Source organism: Oryctolagus cuniculus, chromosome 14 (assembly GCF_964237555.1).
Source record: "Oryctolagus cuniculus chromosome 14, mOryCun1.1, whole genome shotgun sequence".
Classification (NCBI taxonomy): Eukaryota; Metazoa; Chordata; class Mammalia; order Lagomorpha; family Leporidae; genus Oryctolagus; species Oryctolagus cuniculus.
The window spans coordinates 57,496,095-57,518,634 of record NC_091445.1 but is presented as its reverse complement, the minus strand read 5'-3'; the positions used below and the strand labels follow the sequence as shown (position 1 = coordinate 57,518,634).

The 22,540-nt window shown below is 39.7% G+C and overlaps 1 protein-coding gene and 1 long non-coding RNA gene across 6 annotated transcripts in view; one reads left to right on the top strand and one right to left on the bottom strand.

The window, feature by feature from the left end:
* The window catches only part of CDH6 (cadherin 6), a 144,176-nt gene that overhangs the window by 20,926 nt on the left and 100,710 nt on the right, over nt 1–22,540 (bottom strand). For all 4 annotated transcript variants that reach the window (XM_051853547.2, XM_051853546.2, XM_008262090.4 and 1 more), the window contains exons 3-7: nt 13,996–14,290; nt 10,240–10,359; nt 7,998–8,165; nt 4,681–4,868; nt 2,004–2,257 (exon numbers count right to left, since the gene is read on the bottom strand). In XM_051853547.2, coding sequence (XP_051709507.1) covers nt 2,004–2,257; nt 4,681–4,868; nt 7,998–8,165; nt 10,240–10,359; nt 13,996–14,290 — 1,025 coding nt within the window. The remainder of the gene's footprint in view (nt 1–2,003; nt 2,258–4,680; nt 4,869–7,997; nt 8,166–10,239; nt 10,360–13,995; nt 14,291–22,540) is intronic.
* Nucleotides 1–22,540, top strand: part of LOC138845173 (uncharacterized) — a 196,232-nt gene that overhangs the window by 97,538 nt on the left and 76,154 nt on the right. The window contains exon 3 of one of the 2 annotated variants that reach the window (XR_011381985.1): nt 14,634–19,479. The exons of the other annotated variant lie outside the window; for it this stretch is intronic. This is a non-coding gene — a long non-coding RNA (uncharacterized lncRNA). Of the gene's footprint in view, nt 1–14,633; nt 19,480–22,540 lie in introns of those variants that run through there. 2 annotated transcript variants of the gene reach the window in all.

Genomic DNA, 22,540 nt, shown 5'->3' with positions numbered 1-22,540 from the left:
TAGTGAGTAAAAATGGCATTTGATATAAAAAGTAGTTATAGACAGAAAGAAATACAACCCAAATTCCCAGAAGCCATAGACTCTTTCAATGAAAAACATGTTGATCTAGCAAAAATGTAACCAAAGCTCATGTTTGTAAACTTCTAGCATTAGCAACTTTAAATTGAACCCTGACACAGTCTTGCTGAGACGTTTTCTTTATGCAAACTCCATGTGAGAGAATAGATGTGAAATTAAAGTCTTTGCGCTATTAATGTGAAAACCATCTCTCATCTTCCTTATTAATAATATTACATGTAAATGGAGAGACACTTGATCCACGGAGCTCACATGTGGCTATTTTGTTGGCTATAGTCCAAATTCAAGAACTTATAGATATTCCAGTAGACTGATAATTTTCTGCCAATCTGTTTGCCCAGGGATTTAAAATTATTTCCTGAAAGTAGGTTGGGCATTTTTGTGACAGCTTGTCATAAGGTCTCATTTCAGGAAAGCGCTCAGAAGTTACAAAGTTAGAAAATGATTGCCTTGGAGCTTCAAATTTATTTATCTGTAACAATGCATTAATGTTTATTAGTATATTTATATGAATGATATCAATAACCACACTCTTCATGCAGCAGCCAGGTGATCCTTTACAAAGGTAATCTTGGATAATTCTTCAATTCAAAGCTTTTCAATAGCTTTTCTAAACTGTACTGTGGACTACAAAGCCCTATAGGACCTGCCACACTGACCACCGGCTACCACACCTTCCTGTTGGGCTCCCAACCCACCAGTCCCTCCTCCGACTGTGCAGGCCTCCTTGCTGTTCCTCCAACACGGATGCAAGCTCTGATAACAGATCACACCATTGCTTTTTGCTCTTCTTGGTTTGGTTGTTCTTAGCCATCAGCCTGGCCTTCATTTCATTCAAATCTTGACTCAAATGAGTTCCTGTAAGGCCAAGTTTGACCACACTACCTAAAACAGTGCCACAGGTACTCTGTTTCCATATTCTGCTTTTTTCATGGCTTAGCATTTATTGCCACCTGATATATTTCTCCAATACATATTTATAATTTGGTGGATTCCCTCTGCCCAAATTAGAAAGCAAACTCCATGAGATCAGGACTTACTACCTGACCAGATTCCGTAGAGCCTAGAATGTGCATGGCCAGCGGCAGGTGCCCTGGTCAGAAGACATTTGTATACTCATTAGCAACAGTTCCTGTAGCTTTTCAGTCTATATATGGGGCAAATTTACACAATATCTGGGCTTAATGTTCTCCCCATTTTGTCAGTTAAGTTACTGACTGAAGGCTGGAGGTTGGTTGACTCCAGCATTTTCCTGAGAAGATTCTAGAATACCCAAGTGCCAGTGATTCCAAAGAGCATTGAGGGTTTCATGCACCACGATTTACAACTCAGCTGTAAGGAAAGCACAAGGAAAACAGGGCTTGCCTACACAGCATAAATCTGGGTTCTGCTCTATTAATTTCTCCAGGATTTCGCAGACATACATCATCAAACAGATCTTGTTTTTTTACCTGTCTGCAGGAGGAAAACTTACGCATCCAAATGGAGCATAATTCTGCCTCTAAGTGTTACATGATAGGTTCTTCCACACTTGAAAAACAAGCTCTCAAGTTAGTGCCTGGCTAGTTAGTTTCTCCACAGCACTCCTTGAGAAATCTCAAACCTCGGAAAAATCTCCTGCCTTAAAAACAAAATTTCAAGCCATTCAGCTACTGCATTACCTTCCATTACGTCTGTGCAAGCAGTAAACTCCTGTTAGCTCCTTTTGTGCCTTGTCCTTTCAAGTGGTGTTGTTTAGATTTATATCGCTACTAAAATAATATTTATGCAGTGAGCAAGGAGAGTGAAAAGTGCAGTTTGGAGGAGTCTTTTAGGAAAACACAACTGTTTAATTGGTGAGAAAAAAAATCATCTTAAATACAGGCGGCTGTTTGACTACAAACTGACTGCCGCTTACCAGGAGACGCACGGTGTGCAGTGCTTACCTAACAGGATTCCTGGCGGCATCTGGATCCTGAGCTGAGACCGAGCCTATGGTCGTGTTAACTTGAGCGTCTTCTCTCACTTGCACAATGTAGGCCAGTTTGCTGAAGACCGGAGGCTCGTCTACGTCCTCCACTATGATTCTGACTGTGGCCGAGTCTTTGAATGGACCCAGGTAGAGAAACCGGGGCTCCACGTGAGGATTGGAGGCTTCCACCTTGAGAGTGTACACTTTCTGCTTTTCGAAGTCTAGGAGCTTGGGAGAGGAAAGTGACATGATTACAGTGGCCGACTCGCAGAAAGCCAAGACACCAGCCACGCTCAGTGCAGATCACTGATCAGTGAATCGCGATTGTATTGCTTAGGAAAATCTACTACATGAATGAGGTATTAGGCGAAGGTGGGAAAGACAAGGAGTGATGTTGTCCCCACACCTTGACCACTAAGGAGGGAAACTCACAGTCTGTGAAAGAGTTCAGACACCACATGATCCTGATGAAAGTGGGCCTGAAACCAAACCTGCCGTTGACTTAACAGTGGGAGCCAAGGTACAAGATATGACACCGGGCAGAAAGGGGAACAGGGAGCAGGAGTTTGTCACAGTTGCTCCGACTCTTCTAACAAATCCTTATATGAGGGTGCTTACAAAAGTTCATGGAAAATGGAATTAAAAGATACATTTATTTTGGTGTAAAAATTTTAAGAGGCATGCATTTTTTGATCCTATGCATTTTCTATGAATTTTTGGAAGACCCTCATATTTGACTAGGGGGAAGTCACCAGGGCTACATGGTAGATATGCAGATCATTCCAGGTCAGATGTTTTGACGTTTGACTGAAGTTGCACCTAACGAGTGTTTAAACCTGCCCCACCCTGGACGATTAACCCATCTCTGAGATGGAGGCGACAATCTTACCCTAAGAACTACCCTGAGTGATTCTTCTAAGTTGCAGCCAGAACTGTGAGCCACAGCTTTACATAATGATTTCCTCCTCTTCACGCCCACAAAATAAAGTTCTTGGGGCCGGCGCTGTGGCATAGCTGGTAAAGCCACTGCCCGCAGTGCCGGCATTACATATGGGCGCCGGTTCCAGTCCTGCCTGCTCCACTTCCAATCCAGCTCTCTGCTATGGCCTGGGGAAGCAATAGAGGATGGCCCAAGTGCTTGGGCCCCTGCACCCATGTGGGAGACCTGGAGGAAGCTCCTGGCTCCTGGCTTCGGATCTGCACAGCTCTGGCCATTGCAGCCCTCTGGGGGAGTGAACCAGTGGATAGAAGACTCTCTCTCTCTCTCTCTCTCTTTCCCTCTCCCTCTCTCCCTCTCTCTCCCTCTCTGTAACTCTCCCTTTTGAATAAATAAATATTTAAAACCAAACAAAAAAAAAGAAAACCAAAATAAATTTCTTTTTACATAGGGTAATACAGTGTTCCAAATGATACCCTGATAGGGGCGTGGGCTAGTTATTTACTAGAGAAAGTAATGATCACTGCTGTGGACACCGTTTAGGAAATCTACGTCTGTTTTGTGGAGCTACAGTGAACTGAATGCTTCTCGATAACTTGGAGTTTCATGTGGTAACGTGACAAGGCTCACTGGAAACACAGTTCATCAAGATGTTAGTGAGTGTGATTTAGTCAGCAAGGCAAAATTTCAGTTTGAATCTAATAAGGTCCCAAGAAAATTAAAAAGGTTAAAGCACACTAATGGGCTCTTAATTACATTTTCGTACAAAACACTGGTCTGAGTGTCACTTAAACATGCTTTATTGTGTTTCCAGATACTAAGATGTGTAATCCAAAGCTTAATGGGAATTTTTTCTTGGTTTTTACATCTACTTATGCTTATATTTACTCGAACACATGATAGTGTTAAAGGAGAGAGATGGACAGCATACATTATAAAAGTAAGATCAGAAAAAAATATTAGTATTATTCTGAAGCTTGATGCACACTATTGTAATTTTTGCCACAGTTTTTGTATATTGCTCTGTGGTGCTGGTTGATTTTGGAGGTAAAATAACAGCTGATTCCTTTGAGAGAAAATATCAATTCAGATCATAAAAGCTGAATTATTGTTGTCTTCCAGTTAGTAGCTAAAGGGGTTGCAGTAAATATCTGCTGCTGAATTTAAATTTGTGGTCATTCTAGGTCTTGTTCGGGCCATCTTGATCATGGCTTGCACTGCTCTTCCTTCAGAGCTTGTGTCACACTTGCAGTTGGACATTTGTTTATTTGTCAACCTGCTCCTTAGTCTCTTCCCCCCTGGCTTTGAAGACCCGTGGGAGCACAGACCATCTGCTATAGGTACTGTTGTGCCGCCAGCACCCAGATCAATGTCTGGCACTGTGTGTTTATTCATTGTTCACTTATATTACTTAGCTTATGCATTCTTATGTATCTGTGTATATATAAATATATATATATATCATTTGGTTACATTATTCATTTACTTAGGAGGTTGTTCATAAAATTTTATTGAAAGTATGAAGTTAATAAATGCATAAAATTACTGTAGACCACAAAAGCCAACCCCAGATAGCTCAGTGTAATTGAATCAGTGTTTTTAAGAGAGTAGCTAGTAAAATGAGAATCTCAAGGGATGTCATTGCCCCTGGTAACTTGGGAACCAGAGGGAAGTAAACATATTTACTCGTGTGAGATTTAAGAGCTGACATTACCTTTTTGACTGTTATGATCCCTTCCTGGGTTTCCTGGTCAGTGATGACATCAAACATGTCGAGGCCCTCGCCGTCGGTGATGCTGTACTCAATCTCAGCGTTCTCCCCCATGTCGGCATCACTCGCTTTGATCCTGCCGATGGGTGTGCCCGGTGGAGAAGATTCAGGCGTTTTAAACTGGTAGGTGCCTGTGAATTACCAGACAGATATGAGTCCAGCACAGACCAAGTGTTCTATATCTGAATACAGCAGTAGCCCCTCGTCCTCAGGCTTTCATTCTAGGACCCCCAATAAATGCCTAAAGTTAGCTGGTACCCAATCCTCTACATAGTCTTCTGTTTTTTTCTATATAGACATGATAAAATTTAAGTTATAATTAGCCACAGTAAATGATTAACAACAGTAACTAGTATTAAAAATCATTATAATACAGCAATAAACTATAATAAAAGTTATTTAAAATTCATGAATTATTTCTTTCTGGATTTTTCTAATAGTTTTAGAGTGCTTGATCATGGGTAACTGGAACCTTGGAAAGTGAGGTTGTGGATAAGGGGGTGACAATTATAAAGACAAACCACATTTTCTAACAGTGTTTAAAAACATTACCATGGAGGCAGGCAGATTAGTGCTTTCTTCAAAATAATTAACCTATTCTCCTAAGTTTTTACTTTTTAAAAATATACTTTTTTGTGGCTGGCGCCCTGGCTCACTTGGCTAATCCTCCACCTGCGGCACCAGCACCCTAGGTTCTAGTCCCGGTTGGGGCGCCGGATTCTGTCCCGGTTGCTCCTCTTCCAGTCCAGCTCTCTGCTGTGGCCTGGGAAGGCAGTGGAGGATGGCCCAAGTGCTTGGGCCCTGCACACACATAGGAGACCAGGAGGAAGCACCTGGCTCCTGGCTTTGGATTGGTGCAGCGCCGGCCGCAGCGCGCCATCCTTAGCAGCCATTTGTGGGGTGAACCAACGGAAAAGGAAGATCTTTCTGTCTCTCTCTCTCTCTCACTGTCTACTCTGCCTGTCAAAAAATATATATACTTATTTGTTCATTTGAGAAGGCAGAGAAAGAGAGAGAGAGAGAGATCTCATATGTTGGTTCACTCCCCAAGTGGCTACAACAGCTGGGGTTGTGCCAGGCTGAAGCCAGGAGCCAAGGACCCCATCCAAGGTCTCCCATGTGGGTGGCAGGGACCCAACTACTTCAGTCATCACCCTTGTCTCCTAGGGTCTGTGTTAGCAAGAAGCTGGAGTCAGAAACAAGAGGCAGGAATCAAACCTAGGCACTCTGATATGGGCCATTGGTATCTTAACTTCTGTACAAATACCTACCCCCAAATCTTTTCCTACATGATTGTTAAGAATAACTCTATTTCATGACCTGTTTCCTAGCAAATGGAGAGCGCTTTTGTTATCCTGTAAACAGGCTTCCAAGTTTATGGCGTCATTGTCAGAATGACTGAACTGCTAGAGAAGGCTGCAGTTTCAAAGTCCCCTGTTAACATAGTGTTGCAGAAGGAAGCGAGTAGAATTTAACCTGAACTGCCACTTGAAGCCAATTACTAGGCATTCATTAAAAGAGTTCTTTCTGCCACTGCTAATAATAGCCAGAGGCAGAAATAAATTGCAGCACTTTGGAGAATGCACCCAAGAAAGACATTGTTTCACTCAGACACAGAGCTGGATCTAGCTGCAGAACTAGGGATATAGCTAAATACATCAGGTTATAAAGCTTTTAATTTATTTTTCTTTTACTTGCTCATTCTTTTAGACTTTATGACGGTATTTTTCTGTGCAAAGGTTTCCCTTATATGTAATTTGTATTAATATTAATAATTCAAAATCTGTAGTTTGTAGATAGATACTCATATATTCCTTGTTACAAAATTAGTTTAAGATGAAAAAAAGTGAATTTTAGTTAAGACCTAGCAGGCCAGTGTGTGCTTATAACCCTAAAAAGTAAAAAAAAAAACAAAAAAAAAAAAAACAAAAAACTTGATCTACTCTTCTCTGTTAAATTTTGCCAACCATTCATACAAATGGTTTTGGAAAAAACTTAAACTGTGACACCACTGAAGAATATGCCGTCAATGCTCATTCCCTGAGCATTATGCTGATCCTTGGCAAAATAATCCAACAGGCTAGGTCCTTCTCTGCGTGTCCAGCTTCCCTCTTTCAGGGCCATCTGCTCCTTTCCCTCTTCTCCCCTCCCCTGCCTCGGCACCTTGTCCGGTAACAAGTCACAGGCTAAGGGAAGCATAGGGTGAGTTACAGATCCACGTGGTACCACGTTGATGGTGAGTCCTGGCGCTGTCCTCCCCAGGCTATCTCCACATTGTAAAGGAGGTTTGTGGCAACGTATTTCTGATTTTGTTATTTCAGGCCTCTGTGGCGGAAATTTTAGGGCTCAGGCAACCTTTCTTCTACCCGTTCCATAGAAAGTAGTGGTGATTCTGTTTTTGTGAGAAACTAACCGGGACTAGGTCCAGGACAAACATGAAAGGAAACTGTTTCTACTTCATGCATGCATACCTCCATTCTAAAGGAGACTGGCGGTAGCCGGCCACCTTGTAGAGAGGCTGGGATACGGTGAGGGGGTTTCTATTTAATGACTGCAATAACTTTTTTAGGAGATCATGATCAGAAAGGAATTTTGTTCCTGGTGGAAAAACCTACATTAAAACTAGTTCCCACGTGGGCAGCGCTTTGTGAGAGTCTAAGGCGCTGTTTGATAGCAGAGTCTTTATTCACGCACAGTGTTTTTTCTTCCTCTCTAATCATGAGCGTTAATGATTTTAAAGATGATTTTCAGCATCTCAGCCATAATGTAGAAAATGATTTATGATTACAAATGGATTAAGGACATAGTTGCTTCCACAGTTGTATTTTTAGAAATAGTAACGTGATAAATCCTCCCCTTACAAAGCTTTGTGAGGATTTAAGAGATTACATGCCTGATTAAGTTCACAAAATATAAAGCCAAATTTTTCCTAACAAATAGCAGCATGCTTGTATACGTATGTTTTGCACAAGCAAATTTATGTCTGTGGTAGTCTTTTTAATAAGAAAAAATAGAACAATGATGCTGCTTTTAAACAATGGCCATATCAAAAATCGCTCAGCCAATTACCAATAGAACATAAATGTTCACATTTTCTGGTGTAAGCAGTGTTGTCAAGTCATTTTTAATAAAAGTGCCAGGTCTTACTAATAAGTCCACGAATTTTGACAATAACAATGACAATGGAAAATCAATATTCTTTTAGAAGTAGAGTTTTACAGAAGTGCATTGAAGAGACCCATTCGATCAAATGTTCTTACTCTGGGGGAAGCGAGGAGGGTTATCATTGACGTCAGTCAGCGTGATGTTCACTGTGGTGGTCCCCGATAAGCCTCCCATTTGGCCACCCATGTCCTTGGCCTGGATGACCACTTGGTATTGCTCCCTGTTTTCTCGATCCATGTTGAGCAACGCTGTCTTGATGATACCTTTGGAAGTGAAATTTAAGAGTGGAGGAGGATACATTAAGAATACTTTATGGAATCATTTATTTATGCAAACAAACAGAATGTCACTCACGATATGCACAATGCTGCAGATGTCATGATGATATAAAGATGTTTATGTGCAGCCTTTACATTGAAGGATATTACAACCCCATAGGGGAGATAGATACTTTTTTTAAAAAATCCTATATTACAAGGAGAATGAGAATAAGTACAGTGGAACCCTGCAACAGAATATATTGTATATAGTATAAATATTAAGAGTTACACCAATAACAGCAGAATATAACTTGGCACATGATATAAGGATATCTTGTGGTAACTGTTAGATAAAAGACATTTAGGTGCATTATGAGGAAATTGGTTAAGAAAACAATATCCTCAAATTGACTCTGGAGTTTCAGATTACTGATCTGGTTGATTGCTTCTGAAATATACCTACTATAATGAATGTTCTGAGGATTTTCTAAGCCACAAAACTATGGTTTTAAGAAAACACGGTATCAGTTCTGTCACTGTTATCTCTTGTCTGAACCTAGAGAATTTAGGCTTTCCTGAAGCTGATGTGAACATTAGTTTAACGGGTCCCAACAGGAAGCAACATTTTAAAGTTAGGTTAAATTTATCTCTATTGTTAAGTAGCTACAAAAGAATGAGCTGAAAGAAATTCTGAAAGTTCTCCTAAATTCCACGTAAGGTTTATGCTTAAATTAACTCTAAAAAAATCGCACATTGCAGTGCTTTACAACTAATGAAGCTGAAAATACCTTCTTTTGCCTTTAACGAGAATACTTTTAGACAACAGGTCAATTTTATTCCTATGGTCATGACTTCAGTGAGAGTGCTGCTGCTTTCTCTTCTCCAAATAATACTACTTCTCTGTAGTGAAATACAGATCACCTTAGCATTTTGTCCTTTAAGTTGAACAATTCTAATCTTTCATCTTCATGGTTTTTCAATGCAACATTTTTTTTTCTCTTTGGCATTCTTTCCAAGTTCACTGCATTCCTTAACACACAGGTTTCTAACTGGTTTTCATAATCTAGGAAGGTTTTGATTTGTAATAGTAATGAATGCTTGAACATGTAGCCAAAGTATGGGTAGGGTTTACTGTAAAATACAAATATTATTTACTAAAAAATAAATCCTAAGATAGTATGCTACTTAATGGGGAAAACAGAAAATTAGTTCGTGCTAAAATAATTCCTGAAGGCAATCTGCTTTGATTAGGGCTGCATCAGTTAGGATAGGCTAGACAATGGTGTGATAACAAAAAATGCAAAATCTCAGTGGCATAACACAGCTCAAATTTATTTTTTGCTCATGCTCTGAGCAGGCAAGCAGGGAGCTCTGCTCATGATAACAGGCAGACAAGACATCCAGGTTGGGGATTCCATCTCTCTCTCTCTCTTTTTTTTTTTTTTTTTTTTTTTTTGGATAGGAAGTGGAGTAGCTGGGTCTCGAGCCAGTGCCCATGTGGGATGCTGGCACTTCAGGCCAGGGTGTTAACCCGCTGCACCACAGCACCAGCCCCTGTGGGGATTCCATCTCAACAGTGGTTTTCATTATCAGTTTGGCCAGCAATTATGCAAGGCTGTGCACCATCTCTAGAAGTTTTTCTTGGAGGTTTGGAGGTAACTTGTATCAGTTTCACATTTTATTTGCTCAGATAATTCACATAGCTTTGTCTAGTGGAATAGGACCTGCAGTCCTACCAAGAAACTAGCACAAGAGGACTCTAAATATCTGTAGGCAGTCCAAATAACTATCAGAAAGAACTAATCTTTTAGATTCACCCCAAATGACGGAATAAGAAAGCAATGTATAATTTTTCTGAACCCACCCTAAAGAAATATGGTGAATGAAAGAATCATTGCCAGATTTCGTGATTAAAATGATTGAATCATCATGTTTACAAATACATCATTGGTGTTTGACAGATGAATCAGATAATTCAGTCATACATTATTTTTACTAAAAATATGCTAGCTCAGCTGAGCATGTCGATTAAAATTAAAATTACAGATTGTAAAAAAGATCAAGAAGGAATTCCCACCTGTTTCTGATTCCACTGAAAAATAGGGCTGTCCCTGTAGGATGCTATAGACAACTTTAGCACTGTTCCCATATGTTGGATCATCAGCATCAGTAGCAGTGACCTGGACAACAAATGTGCCTGCAATGATAGAAACATAAATTGAAACAAATTAAGGGCCCATTTTGATCCTTGATACACACACATGAAAAGGAAGCATGATCTTAAGTTTGTCCAAAATTATCACATCAAGGGAATGAAGAATGGGACTAGGATGCCAGGTTAAAAATCCTTGGATCCTTCACTTTGAAATAGTGTAATCATAACATTTGTAAATACCGTAAGGCTTAGGCTGAAGAAAAACGTGGCAGTGAGCATGACTTTGGATGGGACTGATTTCAACCCACCTCCCACAGTGGGATTTGGCTGGACCTTGCCGTAGTGACTCTTTCAAATTATGCAGACTAAGTCCATTAGAATCTTGCATTATTTTGTCCATAGGAAATAGTTTAGGAGTTGTCCAGATAAGAGCCAGACATGAATTTTCTGGAAATTCTATGCTATTGCCATTCTTTCTCTTGGACTCGAATGTGCTGATGTGAAGCCACAAATGCAGAAACTATTTTGTGATCTGAGAAATACCAGCCAGAGAACAAGGCTGAATAAGATAGAAAATGACAGAGAAACAGCTAGAATCAGGTCAAATCATGTCCCAAGCCCACTTTCCTTTGGGACTTAAGTAATAAATAATCAAATACTTACACTATTTAAATCAGTTTGAGTTTGATTTCCTCTTACTTGCTAATAAAAGCATCCTAAATGAGAAATGTATCTGATAATTCTAAAAAGTAGAAGACTTTGAGCTTGTAAGGAGAGTGTTGGAGTAAATAAAAATTAATTGGAACAGCAGTGCTTAAACGTGGAAGCTGTAAGATGATTATAATTATATATACTGAGAAGGCTATATTGCATTTTAGATCAGCTGATGTTAGGAACTAAAGTTGCTTAATAACCATCAATATATCGTTAACTTCCCTGAAATTCCATGGGAATTTTCATGTGCATGCTTTTATGTCCATTCCTTTGAAGAGATGGTCCCCAGATTTTATCTGATTCCCAATAGGGTCTATGACTTCCCAGAAGGAAAAAGCCCAGGGCCGGCATTGTGGAGTAATGGGTAAAACTGCTGCCTGCAATGCCTGCATCCCATATGGGTGCTGGTTTGTGTCTCAGCTGCTCCACTTCTAATACAACTTCCTACTAATGCCCTGGGAAAAGCAGTGGAAGATGGCCCAAGTGTTTGGGCTCCTGATATCTGTGTGAGAGACCTGGAAGAAACTCGTGGCTCCTAGCTTTGGAATGGCCCAGCCCTGGCTGTTGTGGCCATATGGGGAGTGAACCAGCAAATGGAAGATCTCTCTCCATTTCTCCCTCTCTCTCTCTCTCTCTATCTCTGACTTCCAAATAAATAAATAATTTTTTTTTTTTTTTTTTTTTAGAAAAGGAGAAGGACCTTTGATTAAGGTCATTTTATAGCTGAGTTTTAATATTATAAGCCTGCTGCTGGAGTACTCTTGTCTATGAAAAGGACAGGGAAGTTATTTCTAGGGAATATTGAAAATTTTACATTGTTTTTAGATTACTTAATCAATTTCATTCATTAAACAAATAGATTGTACTATGTCAGGGGTAGGTACTGTGGATGTGTCATGCTGATTGATGCATAAGACAGAGCACCTGCTCTTGTAATTTATCAAGGGAGGTAGGGAGAATGAGAGTATCATATGGAGAGCCAATAGAAGTCAGCAACACCCAAGTTCATTTGACATTAATATAAAGTTGGATTGCTTTGGAATATGATTCTGTAGACATTTTAATGCCTATTAGTTGCCAGATACTGTACGAGAGCTCTGCACCTATTTTCTCATCTATTCCTCATGGTAGCCCCTACAGGTGGGCGTTTGTTTTCTATTTTTCATAGATACAGAACTGGAGGATCAAAGACTCAAGGATCTGAGAAGCCAAGTAATTTGCCCAAGGCTACATAGCTTGGTATGAGTAGGGTGCATTTCACATTTAGGTCTGTTTGATACCAAAGTCCATTTTTACTCTCTTGGTGCTGTCCTATTGCTTTTAGGTAATTTCTTTAAGATGCCTACAAATATAATAACAATGGCATGCTAATTTATGATGATGATGAATATTAACATCACCATGTCTTAGTGCACATTGGAAAAGGGTTCTTCTTCCTCAAGATGTTACTGCCAGTTTTCCCCAAATATCTGCCACCCATAATTAATCCTATAATGACTTCAAAAGTGAATAGTAGCCCTAGAGTTGTACAGTGCACAATCTGCTCATCTGTTAACAGTTTCCCTGGGCAGTGCTAATGGCCACACTAGCCTTATAAGTAAGAGAAAAAAATATTTTTTCCTAATAAATTTTCTTCTTTAAGAAATTTCACCCTCCCCCCTTTGTTTGATAAATGGCTTTTATTTTTCTAACAAAATGTAGTGGTTTCCAGTCATGAAAATAGCAGTTTCTTCATGAGAAAAATTTAGATGTTTTACAGTCATTTCCATGGGTTGGGTATTTTCCAAGTCTTGCATCTGTGAGCTAGTATCTGAATGACAGAGTCGTAGATGTGTAATTTAAGTCCTGTTGACTTTGATGGAGTGAAAATACAAATACACAAGTTCTTTTATGTAAGTAGTTTAGAATTTGTTACAGCCTCCTATGAAGTATTTTCATGTGGCTAAGAGTGATGTTAATAGGATTGTAGGGTTGTTTCTCCTATTTTAAATCCTGTCTACCTTCTAACTTAAATCTATGCACAAAATTTAAAATTCATAGCAGATTTGTATGTGAAATATTAACTTGGCATATTAATGGCATGACAATGTTTCACTTTCCACCTACGTATTGTTTATGGATTCTTACAAAAAGGTTTTTTTAGTCTGTTTCTCAAATATACAGTTAATTAAAGTCACCATAACTACTCTTTTTATTTTTTAAAAAGTTGAGATTATTTATTTATTTGAAAGATAGATAAATAGATAGATAGATAGATAGATCGATCGATAGATAGGGAGAGAGATCTTCCATGAACTTGTTCACTCCTCAAATGCCCACAACAGCCAGGAAAAGGTGAAGCTAAAGCCAGAAGCCAGTAATTCCATCTAGATCTCTCACCTGGGCAGCAACAACTCAAGTTCATTTGCTGCCTCCCAGGTGCATTAGCAGGAAGCTGGACGTGAAGTGGAAGTATTATTCTATTCCAGGTACTCCAATACGGGATGTGGATGTCTCAAGCAGCAGCCCAACCTCTATGCCACAGCATCTGACCCCCATCACTGTTTAGACTGGACTGCAAATGCATTCTTGTGTTTTTCCAGTGAGGAGGTACTCACGTTGAGCCTCATACCAGTGAGGGAAAAATGAGAGAAGCAGAGAGGGCCTCTGTCTCATATTGCAAGAAACAAAGATTTAGGGTGTGAGAGAAAATACTTTAAACAGGCTTCAACATCACCTGCTGTTTTTCATACCTGCATCATTAGAGAAAATGCTGTTGTGTTAAAAAAGTAACAAAATGAGACAGAACTAATATTAGGACGTATGGTGCACTTAATAAAGGACACCCGTAGGTTGTTTGAAATACGGTACCTTTGGAATTTAGCATTGAAACTCTTTCAACTCCTTAAGTTTGATCCTTAGGATTCTTTACTTAGGGGTTATGTGAGGAAGACCAGTTTTTGTTTGAAATCACGTCTCACTCACCGACATCAGACATTTCAGGGACAGTGGCCGTGTAAACCTCCTTGGTGAAAATTGGTTCATTGTCATTGATGTCATGGATCTTGATGATGAATTCAGACTCGGGCTCCACGGGCCTCCCAGTCTTTCTGTTGATAGCTTGAGCGCGAAGGATGTAAACGGGTTTTTCTTCCCTGTCCAGCCTCTTGGTGGCCTGTATGTCGCCTGTGTTTTCATTGATAATGAAGAGATCTCCTGCTCCATCTCCTGAAAGGATATATTTAAGTGATCCATCTCCTCTATCCTGGTCTGAATGTAACTAGTGTAGAAAAAAAAATTAAAGAAAGTAAAAGTCAAGCATGTGATCCTAAAACTGCTTTTGTCTTTACCATACATGCTAACTTTCATTCAATCCTTTGTAAGCCATTGTTTTTTCCCCCATCGTTTTCCTATTTACATAACCCCTCTGTTGCAAATGCCCTTCATTTATGAACACATTTCTTTATAAAATTCAAATGTTTCAGAACCAGAATAGAATTTGGGGGAAAATTAAGTAATTCTTTTTATTTTGAGATACAAAAGATTAAAGATTACAGCAATAGCAACATGACCAAGGATATATTAGCCTGGTAGGAATGAAACTATTTTTATTTATTTGACAGGGTGGTGGTGGGAGAATCTTCCATCTGTCCACAATAGCCCTAATCCAGGAGCCAGGATCTCCCTCTGGGTCTTCCACATGGTTGGCGAGGACCCAGGTACTTGAGCCATCACCTGATGTGCATTAGCAGGAGGGTGTGCATGAGCAGGAAACTGGATGGGAATTGGAGGTGGGACTCAATTCTGGGCACTCTGCTATGGTAGATGGGCATCCTAAGTGGTGGCTTAACCTGCTGTGCCATAATGCCTACCCTTAATAGAACTATTTTTGTTACAGCTTTTAGATTATATTTACTAATATACTCTCCTCCTTACTTGTATATATGCAAACATATTATATAAGTGATATACTATTGCAAAAGGACTCCAATTTCAGTATCAGAGAGATCTGGATACACTCTTCTTTTACACTTCACGATCTTGGTGAATTTAGGGAATGTAGGAAATCTCCTTGGGTCTTTAGTGATAGGGATTATAATCCTTTTTCTGGGAAGATGTGATGTTTATTCATTTATGAAATTCAACTCAAAACATTTGAAAAACATTGTAAGTAAGTGCTTTTACGGACAATGCCTCAAAAGCCAACTGACCAGATTATCCTCAAGGCCACTTGGAACAATAATATTTAACCTTCAGATTGCAGCATGAGATAGGAAAGGATCTTCTAATAGTAAGAACCATCCTAAAATGGAAATGGTCACCTTATGAGGTAATGACTTCCCTGCTTTTGCAGGAAATGAATAGAAGCTCTGATGATTAACCCATTTTTTTTTCTGTCAGTGAAATGGGTCTGGATGAAGGATTGAAATAAATGAATACTAGGATCCCAGGGAAGAGGAAGATGATGATAGTAACTTGGACAAGAAGTCCATATTTTCTACATTAAAGGTTATTTTCACAGCATTGAGTTCTTGGTGCCTTAATTTCCCTTTTCCTACCCAGTAGAAACTCAGACACTATCTTACAGGTTTTCAGATCATCTGTTATCTATAATCTATTCAGAAGTTTTCAAAATGTGCTTTTTATTGAGGAGGACCACTCAAAAGTACAAGTCTGATATCAGTGACAGCGGACAAGTTAATTTAACTTGTTTCAGCTCCACCCGAACAGCAAGTGAGTTGTATCACAGCAGCAGGTAAACCGGCTCTGTGTCCCTGGCATAGTACTGCATGAAGTGCTCAGCGTAGTATCTGCAAATGATGCGGGCAGGTATGTAGCCAGTAAGCAGAGCGGAACTGAGGAACCGCCAGCACCCAAGTTTTGTGCTCCCCAAACCTCACCTCCTTCTATGTCCAGCTTGACTTTAGGCTTGGCACACCCATTCCCCATCATGCCTCACTTCCCGTCATGCCTAAGACACCATGACACCTACCTAGAGATGACTCCCTGCGTGCTCCGGGAGACACACAGAAAGGCGCACAGAAGCAAGCAGTACTCAAGCCCCACCCAGACTCCACCCTTTTTGAAATTCAAGTAGGCGCTGCCCTGCCACCCAAACTCCTCTGAAAATAACTACCGAGACTCACAGGGAAAGGGGGCTCGCACGATTATCTAACCCAGTCTTTCTAAAAGTGTATTTTCTGGAATGTCATTTGTACAGAATGCTGAGGAGAGTTCTGTGAGCCAATACGTTTGAAAATGCTTCATATCCTGCCTCTTTCTTGGAGTCACAGTTCATATATTAAAAAGGCTGTGAGTGCCAGCAGTTTGAAACTATACTTGACTTTGTTTAACATAGCTTTCTACAACTTTCTTATTTAAAGAATCCTTTCTGGGTGTGATCTACCTTGATATCTGCAATCTCTAGTTTTCCAAGAAATACACTTTGGAAAACATGAGCTAATTTAATCCATCCTTATAGAGTTGAAAAACCTGAGACTCCAGCTCATGTCATGTTATTGAAAATCACAGTTCATGTGAAGAGGCCAGAGGATTAGAATATGAAGACAAGTAGAGATGTTGCAGTGAGTTGGTGCCATTCCTGGTGTTTGGTGATAGAGGAATTGTGCCCAGTGCCACCCAGCTACAGCTAGTTAATTGCCAAGTTTGGGAAACAGACTATTATTCATACTGTTAGAAGTCTTGAAAGTAATTTGGCAGAAAAAATGGAAGATAAATGTGAATGGAGAGGAAATTGCTTAGAAGTGAGACCAATGCAGTAAGAAGCGTAAAACAAGAGCACGCCATGATTTGTGTAATGCGATATGCTTTGGAAACCATGATGACACACAAAGATCCACCGGGGAAAGTTTAAGTCTCCCTTGTCAAATTCTAATGACTGAAGAGCACTCTTAAAAAGCTATTTCATTAGCTCATGAGTAAAACAACTGATGTCACTGTCCTTCAGTTTGTTGCTTCCGGGCAGCCATGGCCAGCAGCCTGGCATGGTGCAGGGGGCACTGCAACCCAGTCCTACTGGTCATGTTCTTTCTCTGTTACTCACCAAGTGCAAGGCCACAGCAGAGTCAATTAACCTCCGTGAGTCAGGATCCATACAAAGATAATAAGAGCTACAAGGCTGTTGTCAAGATCTAATTAGAGACCATGGACAAATACTACGTTAATCACCATGTAAACATGCAATAAAAGCACATTGTGTTTTATAAATCATAAGCATTTTCCAAATTAAAGATATGGCTACTGTCATTAGCTCTTGGTTCATAATCTGCCTGTTGTTGCTCTCGTTTTGACTTTGAGAACTTTGTTCTGAGGACTTTGAAAACCTAATTTTACATACACATGATATCTCGAAGGTAAAATCTGTTATCCAAAGCCAGTATTCGTCTACCTGGTGGCAAGTGCTGTCTTTACAGGTGATTTATTATATTCCGCATTGCACTAGATTATAGACTCTCCTTGGCTGGTTCTTTCATCACTTTCAATATGTAATTGTTGCACACTTAGTAGGTGAATACCACATCTGGTCACAAGATTTATTCAGGTAAAAGTAATCAGAAACTTATTTTTAGCTGTCAGCAGAGACCATTTGGATGACTTATAGAACAAACACCCAAGATGACAGAAAAGCACAGAGCAGGTGCCAAAAGAGTGTAAACAGCGACTGTGTTGAAGATCACGATTCTGATTTATCAATATTTGAAAACTAGTGGGAAAATGCATTGCTCCACTCAGGCACTGTCTGATACTAAAATAGTTTAACCTGCTCTCCCCCTGCTCCCTGCAGAGTACATTTTCTGGGTCTGACAGTGCACAGGGCAGAAACCACCATGTGTCTCTTTGAATTTTTCCCCCAAATCCCCTTGTCTTCCCACGAATCCCCCTGGGGCCGGCTCTTTTCTTTATTCTTGGGGAAAAGAGGAAACATAAGACACCAGTGCCCGTGAAAGTAATGATGACAACCAGACATTAGGGGTTTATTGAGCACTTAGATTTTAATTGGATTTTTTCCTTTTGTGATGTCATTCGTCATGGCCACTGTAAAAGACAGAAGTTAAACAACAACAAATAAAAGGTTGGCGGCTGCCCGAGGCACGCTTTTGCTAATTTCAGTTTAATGTGACTGTTCCATTAAGTTTAATCATCTGGTTCACTTCTAACGATTCACTATCAAGTAGAAATTAAGCACTTTGCTCAGAAAGTCAGCCTATCACCTGTGGCTCACAGGGTTTTTACTTTTTTTTGTTTGTTTTTGTTTTTCTACTCCTGTACCTGAAGAATTTTGTGCCAGAAGGAGCTCTTAGTCCCTGTTTTCTTCCTATGATAGCTTTTTTTTTTTTTTTAAATAAAAGATTCAGCATTGGTGAATAAACACATGCATGTGTGATTGCAGACACTGCCCAATGGAGGGCAGCAGCTAGTGGCAGCAGCATCTTTGCCTGCTGGGTGCTGTGGCTTCCTGGGGACAAAGCATCCTTCTACCTGGTACACGCACCTGGTACAACACCAATTTTACAGACTTTTAGTGGTCTATGAAGCCAGCTAATGCTGTCCTATTACTACTCACCAAGTCACTATCTGGCTCAGGGACCATTAGTCTAAATGAAAACTACCCTAAATAGCACACACAGGCAACGTATGTACAGCCTGACGGGGCTTAGGGAAGCAGTATGGACATGGGAAGCAATGACACCTTCCTGGAGATCTCCACATGTATTAAAGTCCTGCACAAACTCTGCCTCCCTTGAATATTCAATTAGGGCACTACCCCCTACCCTCCCTCTACCCCTAGCTCCCCACATTTACGTCTGAATGTTTTCCATTCCTTCAGAAAATCTTTCTTCCCAATACCTCTATCTATGGCTCTGGTTTGAATTCTTTTCTCACGGTAGACAAGAACTTGGAATAAACCTAGCTGGGGATGCTGTTCCTCACAACAGTACGTGATGCTTGGCCAAAACGAATAATGGAATTAAAGTTAATATATTTGCAGAGTATACTACCAATGTAATGTGGACTTTAAGAAATGTCATGGTTGTGAATCTAATATGTCACAGGGAAATCAGAGAAGAGTTGTGGGGAAAAGATGCTGTGTGGCAGTGCAGTAAACAAAGTTGTGAAAGTGGGTGGACAGCTTTGTGTTAAATCAGATGAATATTATTTTGTTAGGAAAATATAACTGTGATCAAGTTATGCCAGATTGAGGCTTAACTGAATTTAATGTATATATATTACGGATAGTTTGCATATATATGCAAACATATCTTTCTGTATGATGCATGCATACACAATGGTAACAAACTCACTTAGTGTGAAGATGGAGGGAGCATGTTGGGTATTTATGTCAGTAAGAAATGGACCTCTGGCTGTAATCCTTGATGGGATTAGAAGTTAGTTCTATTTTAGAGATTACAGGATTAGGTAAATGATGATATCTTTTAATAAAATTTCTGACTGCCCTTTTTTGTTTTGTTAAAATTTTATTTGTTATATATATATATATTTCATATATACAGATTTAGGAACATAGTGACACTTCCCCCCACCCCCCTACATGCCAATCCTTTCCCCACCCAGTTCCCACTCTTAATTATTAAAAAGATCTATTTTCAGTAAACTGAATGATCATATAATTAACCCTACTCTAAGTAAAAGAGTTCAACAAATAGTATGAAGAGAAAACAAAACAAAACAAAAAACACACAAAAAACTCTTTCTCAATGGAAGAGACAAGGGCTATAAACAATAATTGAATCTCAAAATGTCTATTTCACTCCAATACATTACATTTCAGATACTCTATATAGTTACCTTGGATCAGGGAAAACATATGATATTTGTCTTTTTGGGACTGGCTTAGTTCACTGAGTGTAATGATTTCCAGATGTGTCCATCTTGTTGCAAGACAGGATTTCATTTTTTTTTTTTACAGCTGAGTAGTACCCCATAGGGTATATATACCATGATTTTTTTGAAGATTTATTTATTTATTTGAAAGTCAGAGTTACACAGAGAGCGAAGGAGAGACAGAGAGAGAGGTCTTCCATCTGCTGGTTCACTCCCCAATTGGCTGTATTGGGCAGAGCTGCGCCAATCCAAAGCCAGGAGCCAGGAGCTTCTTCTGGGGCTCCCACATGGGTGCTTGGGCCCAAGGACTTGGGCCCTCTTCTGCTGCTTTCCCAGGCCATAGCAGAGAGCTGGATCAGAAGTGGAGCAGCCGGGTCCTGAACTGGCACCCATATGGGATGCCGGCACTGCAGGTGGCAGCTTAACCTGCTACGCCACAGTGCCAGCCCCACCATGATTTCTTTATCCAGTCAACAGTCGATGGACATCTGGGTTTATTCCAAATCTTACCTATTGTGAATTGCACAATGAGCATGGGGATACAGATCACTCCTTCATACGCTTATTCATTTTGGTTTGGGTAAATTCCCAGTAGTGGGTTGGCTAGATCATATGGTAGGTCTATATTCAGATTTCTGAGGTATCTTTATATTGTCTTCCACAGCAGATGCATCAATTTACATTCCCACCAACAGTGGACCAGGGTACCTTTTCCCCCACATCCTGACCAGCATTTATCATTTATCTGCATGAAAGCCATTCTAACTGGAGTGAGATGAAACCTCCTTGTGGTTTTGATTTGCATTTCCCTGTGGCTAGTGATCTTGATTTTCTTAAGTGTCTTTTGGCCATCTGAATTTCCTCTCTTGAAAAATGCGTGTTCAAGCCCTTGCCCATTTCTTAACTGGATTGTTTGTTTTATAGTTATTGAATTTATTGAGCTCTTTATAGATTCTGGATGTTAATCCTTTATCAGTTGTGTAGTTTGCAAATATTTTCTCCCATTCTGTTTGTTGCCTCTTCACTTTACTGAGTGTTTCTTTTGTAGTGCAGAAGCTTCTCAGCCTGATGTAATCCCATTTGTCAATTTGGCTTTGATTGCCTGTACTTCGTGGGTCTTTTCCAAGAAATATTTGCCTCTGCCAGTGTCTTGCAGAGTTTCCTCAATGTTCTCTAATAATTTGATGGTACTGGGTCAGAGATTTATGTCTTTGATCCATTTTGAGTGAATTTTTGTTTAAGGTCTAAGGTAGGAACCTGGTTTCATGCTTCTGCATGTGGAGATCCAGTTTTCCCATCACCATTTGTTAAAAAGATTGTCCAGGCTCCAGAGATTGATTTTAGCTCCTTTTGTCAAAGATAAGTTGGTTACAACTTATGCATGGATTAATTTCTGGAGTTTCTATTCTGCTCCATTGGTATATAAGTTTTTTTGTCAATAGCAGACTGATTTGATCATAACTGCCCTGTAATATATCTTGAAATCAGGTTTTATGGTGCCTATAGCTTTGTTTTGTTTTATAAGATTGTATAAGATTGCTTTAGCTATTTGGGGTCTCTTGTGTTTCCATATGAATTTTAGCATCATTTTTTTTCTAGATCTGCAAAGAATGTTGATATTTTGATTGGGATCACATTAAATTTGTAAATTGCTTTTGGTAGTATGGACATTTTGATAATGTTGAGTCTTCCAAACCATGAAGATGGAAGATTTATTCCATTTTTTAATGTCTTCTATTTCTTTCTTTAGTGGTTTTTAATTCTCATCTTAGAGATCTTTGATATACTTGGTTAAATTTATTTCAAGGCACTTAATTCTTTTTTGAGCTATTGTGAACGGGGTTGATTTTTTTAAAAAATATTTATTTATTTATTTGAAAGGCAGAGTTACAGTGAGGCAGAGACAGAGAGAGGGAGAGGGAGAAGAAGAGAGAGAGAGAGAGGTCTTCCATCTGCTGGCTCACCCCCCAAATGGTAGCAATGGCCAGAGCTGGGCCAATCTAAAGCCAGGAGCCAGGAGCTTCTTCTGGGTTTCCCACATGGGTGCTAGGGCCCAAGGTTTTGGGCCATCTTCTGCTGCTTTGAATGGGACTGATTTTTAAAGTTCTTTCTCAGCCATGACATTGTTTGTATATACAAAGGCTTTGATTTTTCATATTGATTCTATATCCTAACACTTTTGCAAACTCTTTCATGAGTTCTAATAGTCTCTCTGTGGATTCTTTTGGATCCCCTGTATATAGAATCCTGCCATCTGCAAATAGGGATTATTTGACTTCCTCCTTCCCAATTTGCATACCTTTGATCTCTTTTTCTTGCCTAATAGCTCTGGCTAAAACTTCCAGGACTGTATTAAACAGCCATGTGAAGAATGGGCATCCTTGTCTGGTTCTGGATCTTAGGTGGGATGCTTCCAGTTTTTCCCCATTCAGTAGGATGCTGACCGTGGGTTTGTCATAAATTGCCTTCATTGTATTGAGGAATGTTCCTTCTATACCCAATTTGCTTAAAGTTTTCATCATGAAAATATGTTATATTTTATCAAATGCTTTCTTTGCATATATTGACAAAGCCATATGGTTTTGTTCTTCAGTTTGTTAATGTGATATATTACATTGATTGATTAGCGAATGTATACCAGGGATAACTCCCACTTGGTCAGGGT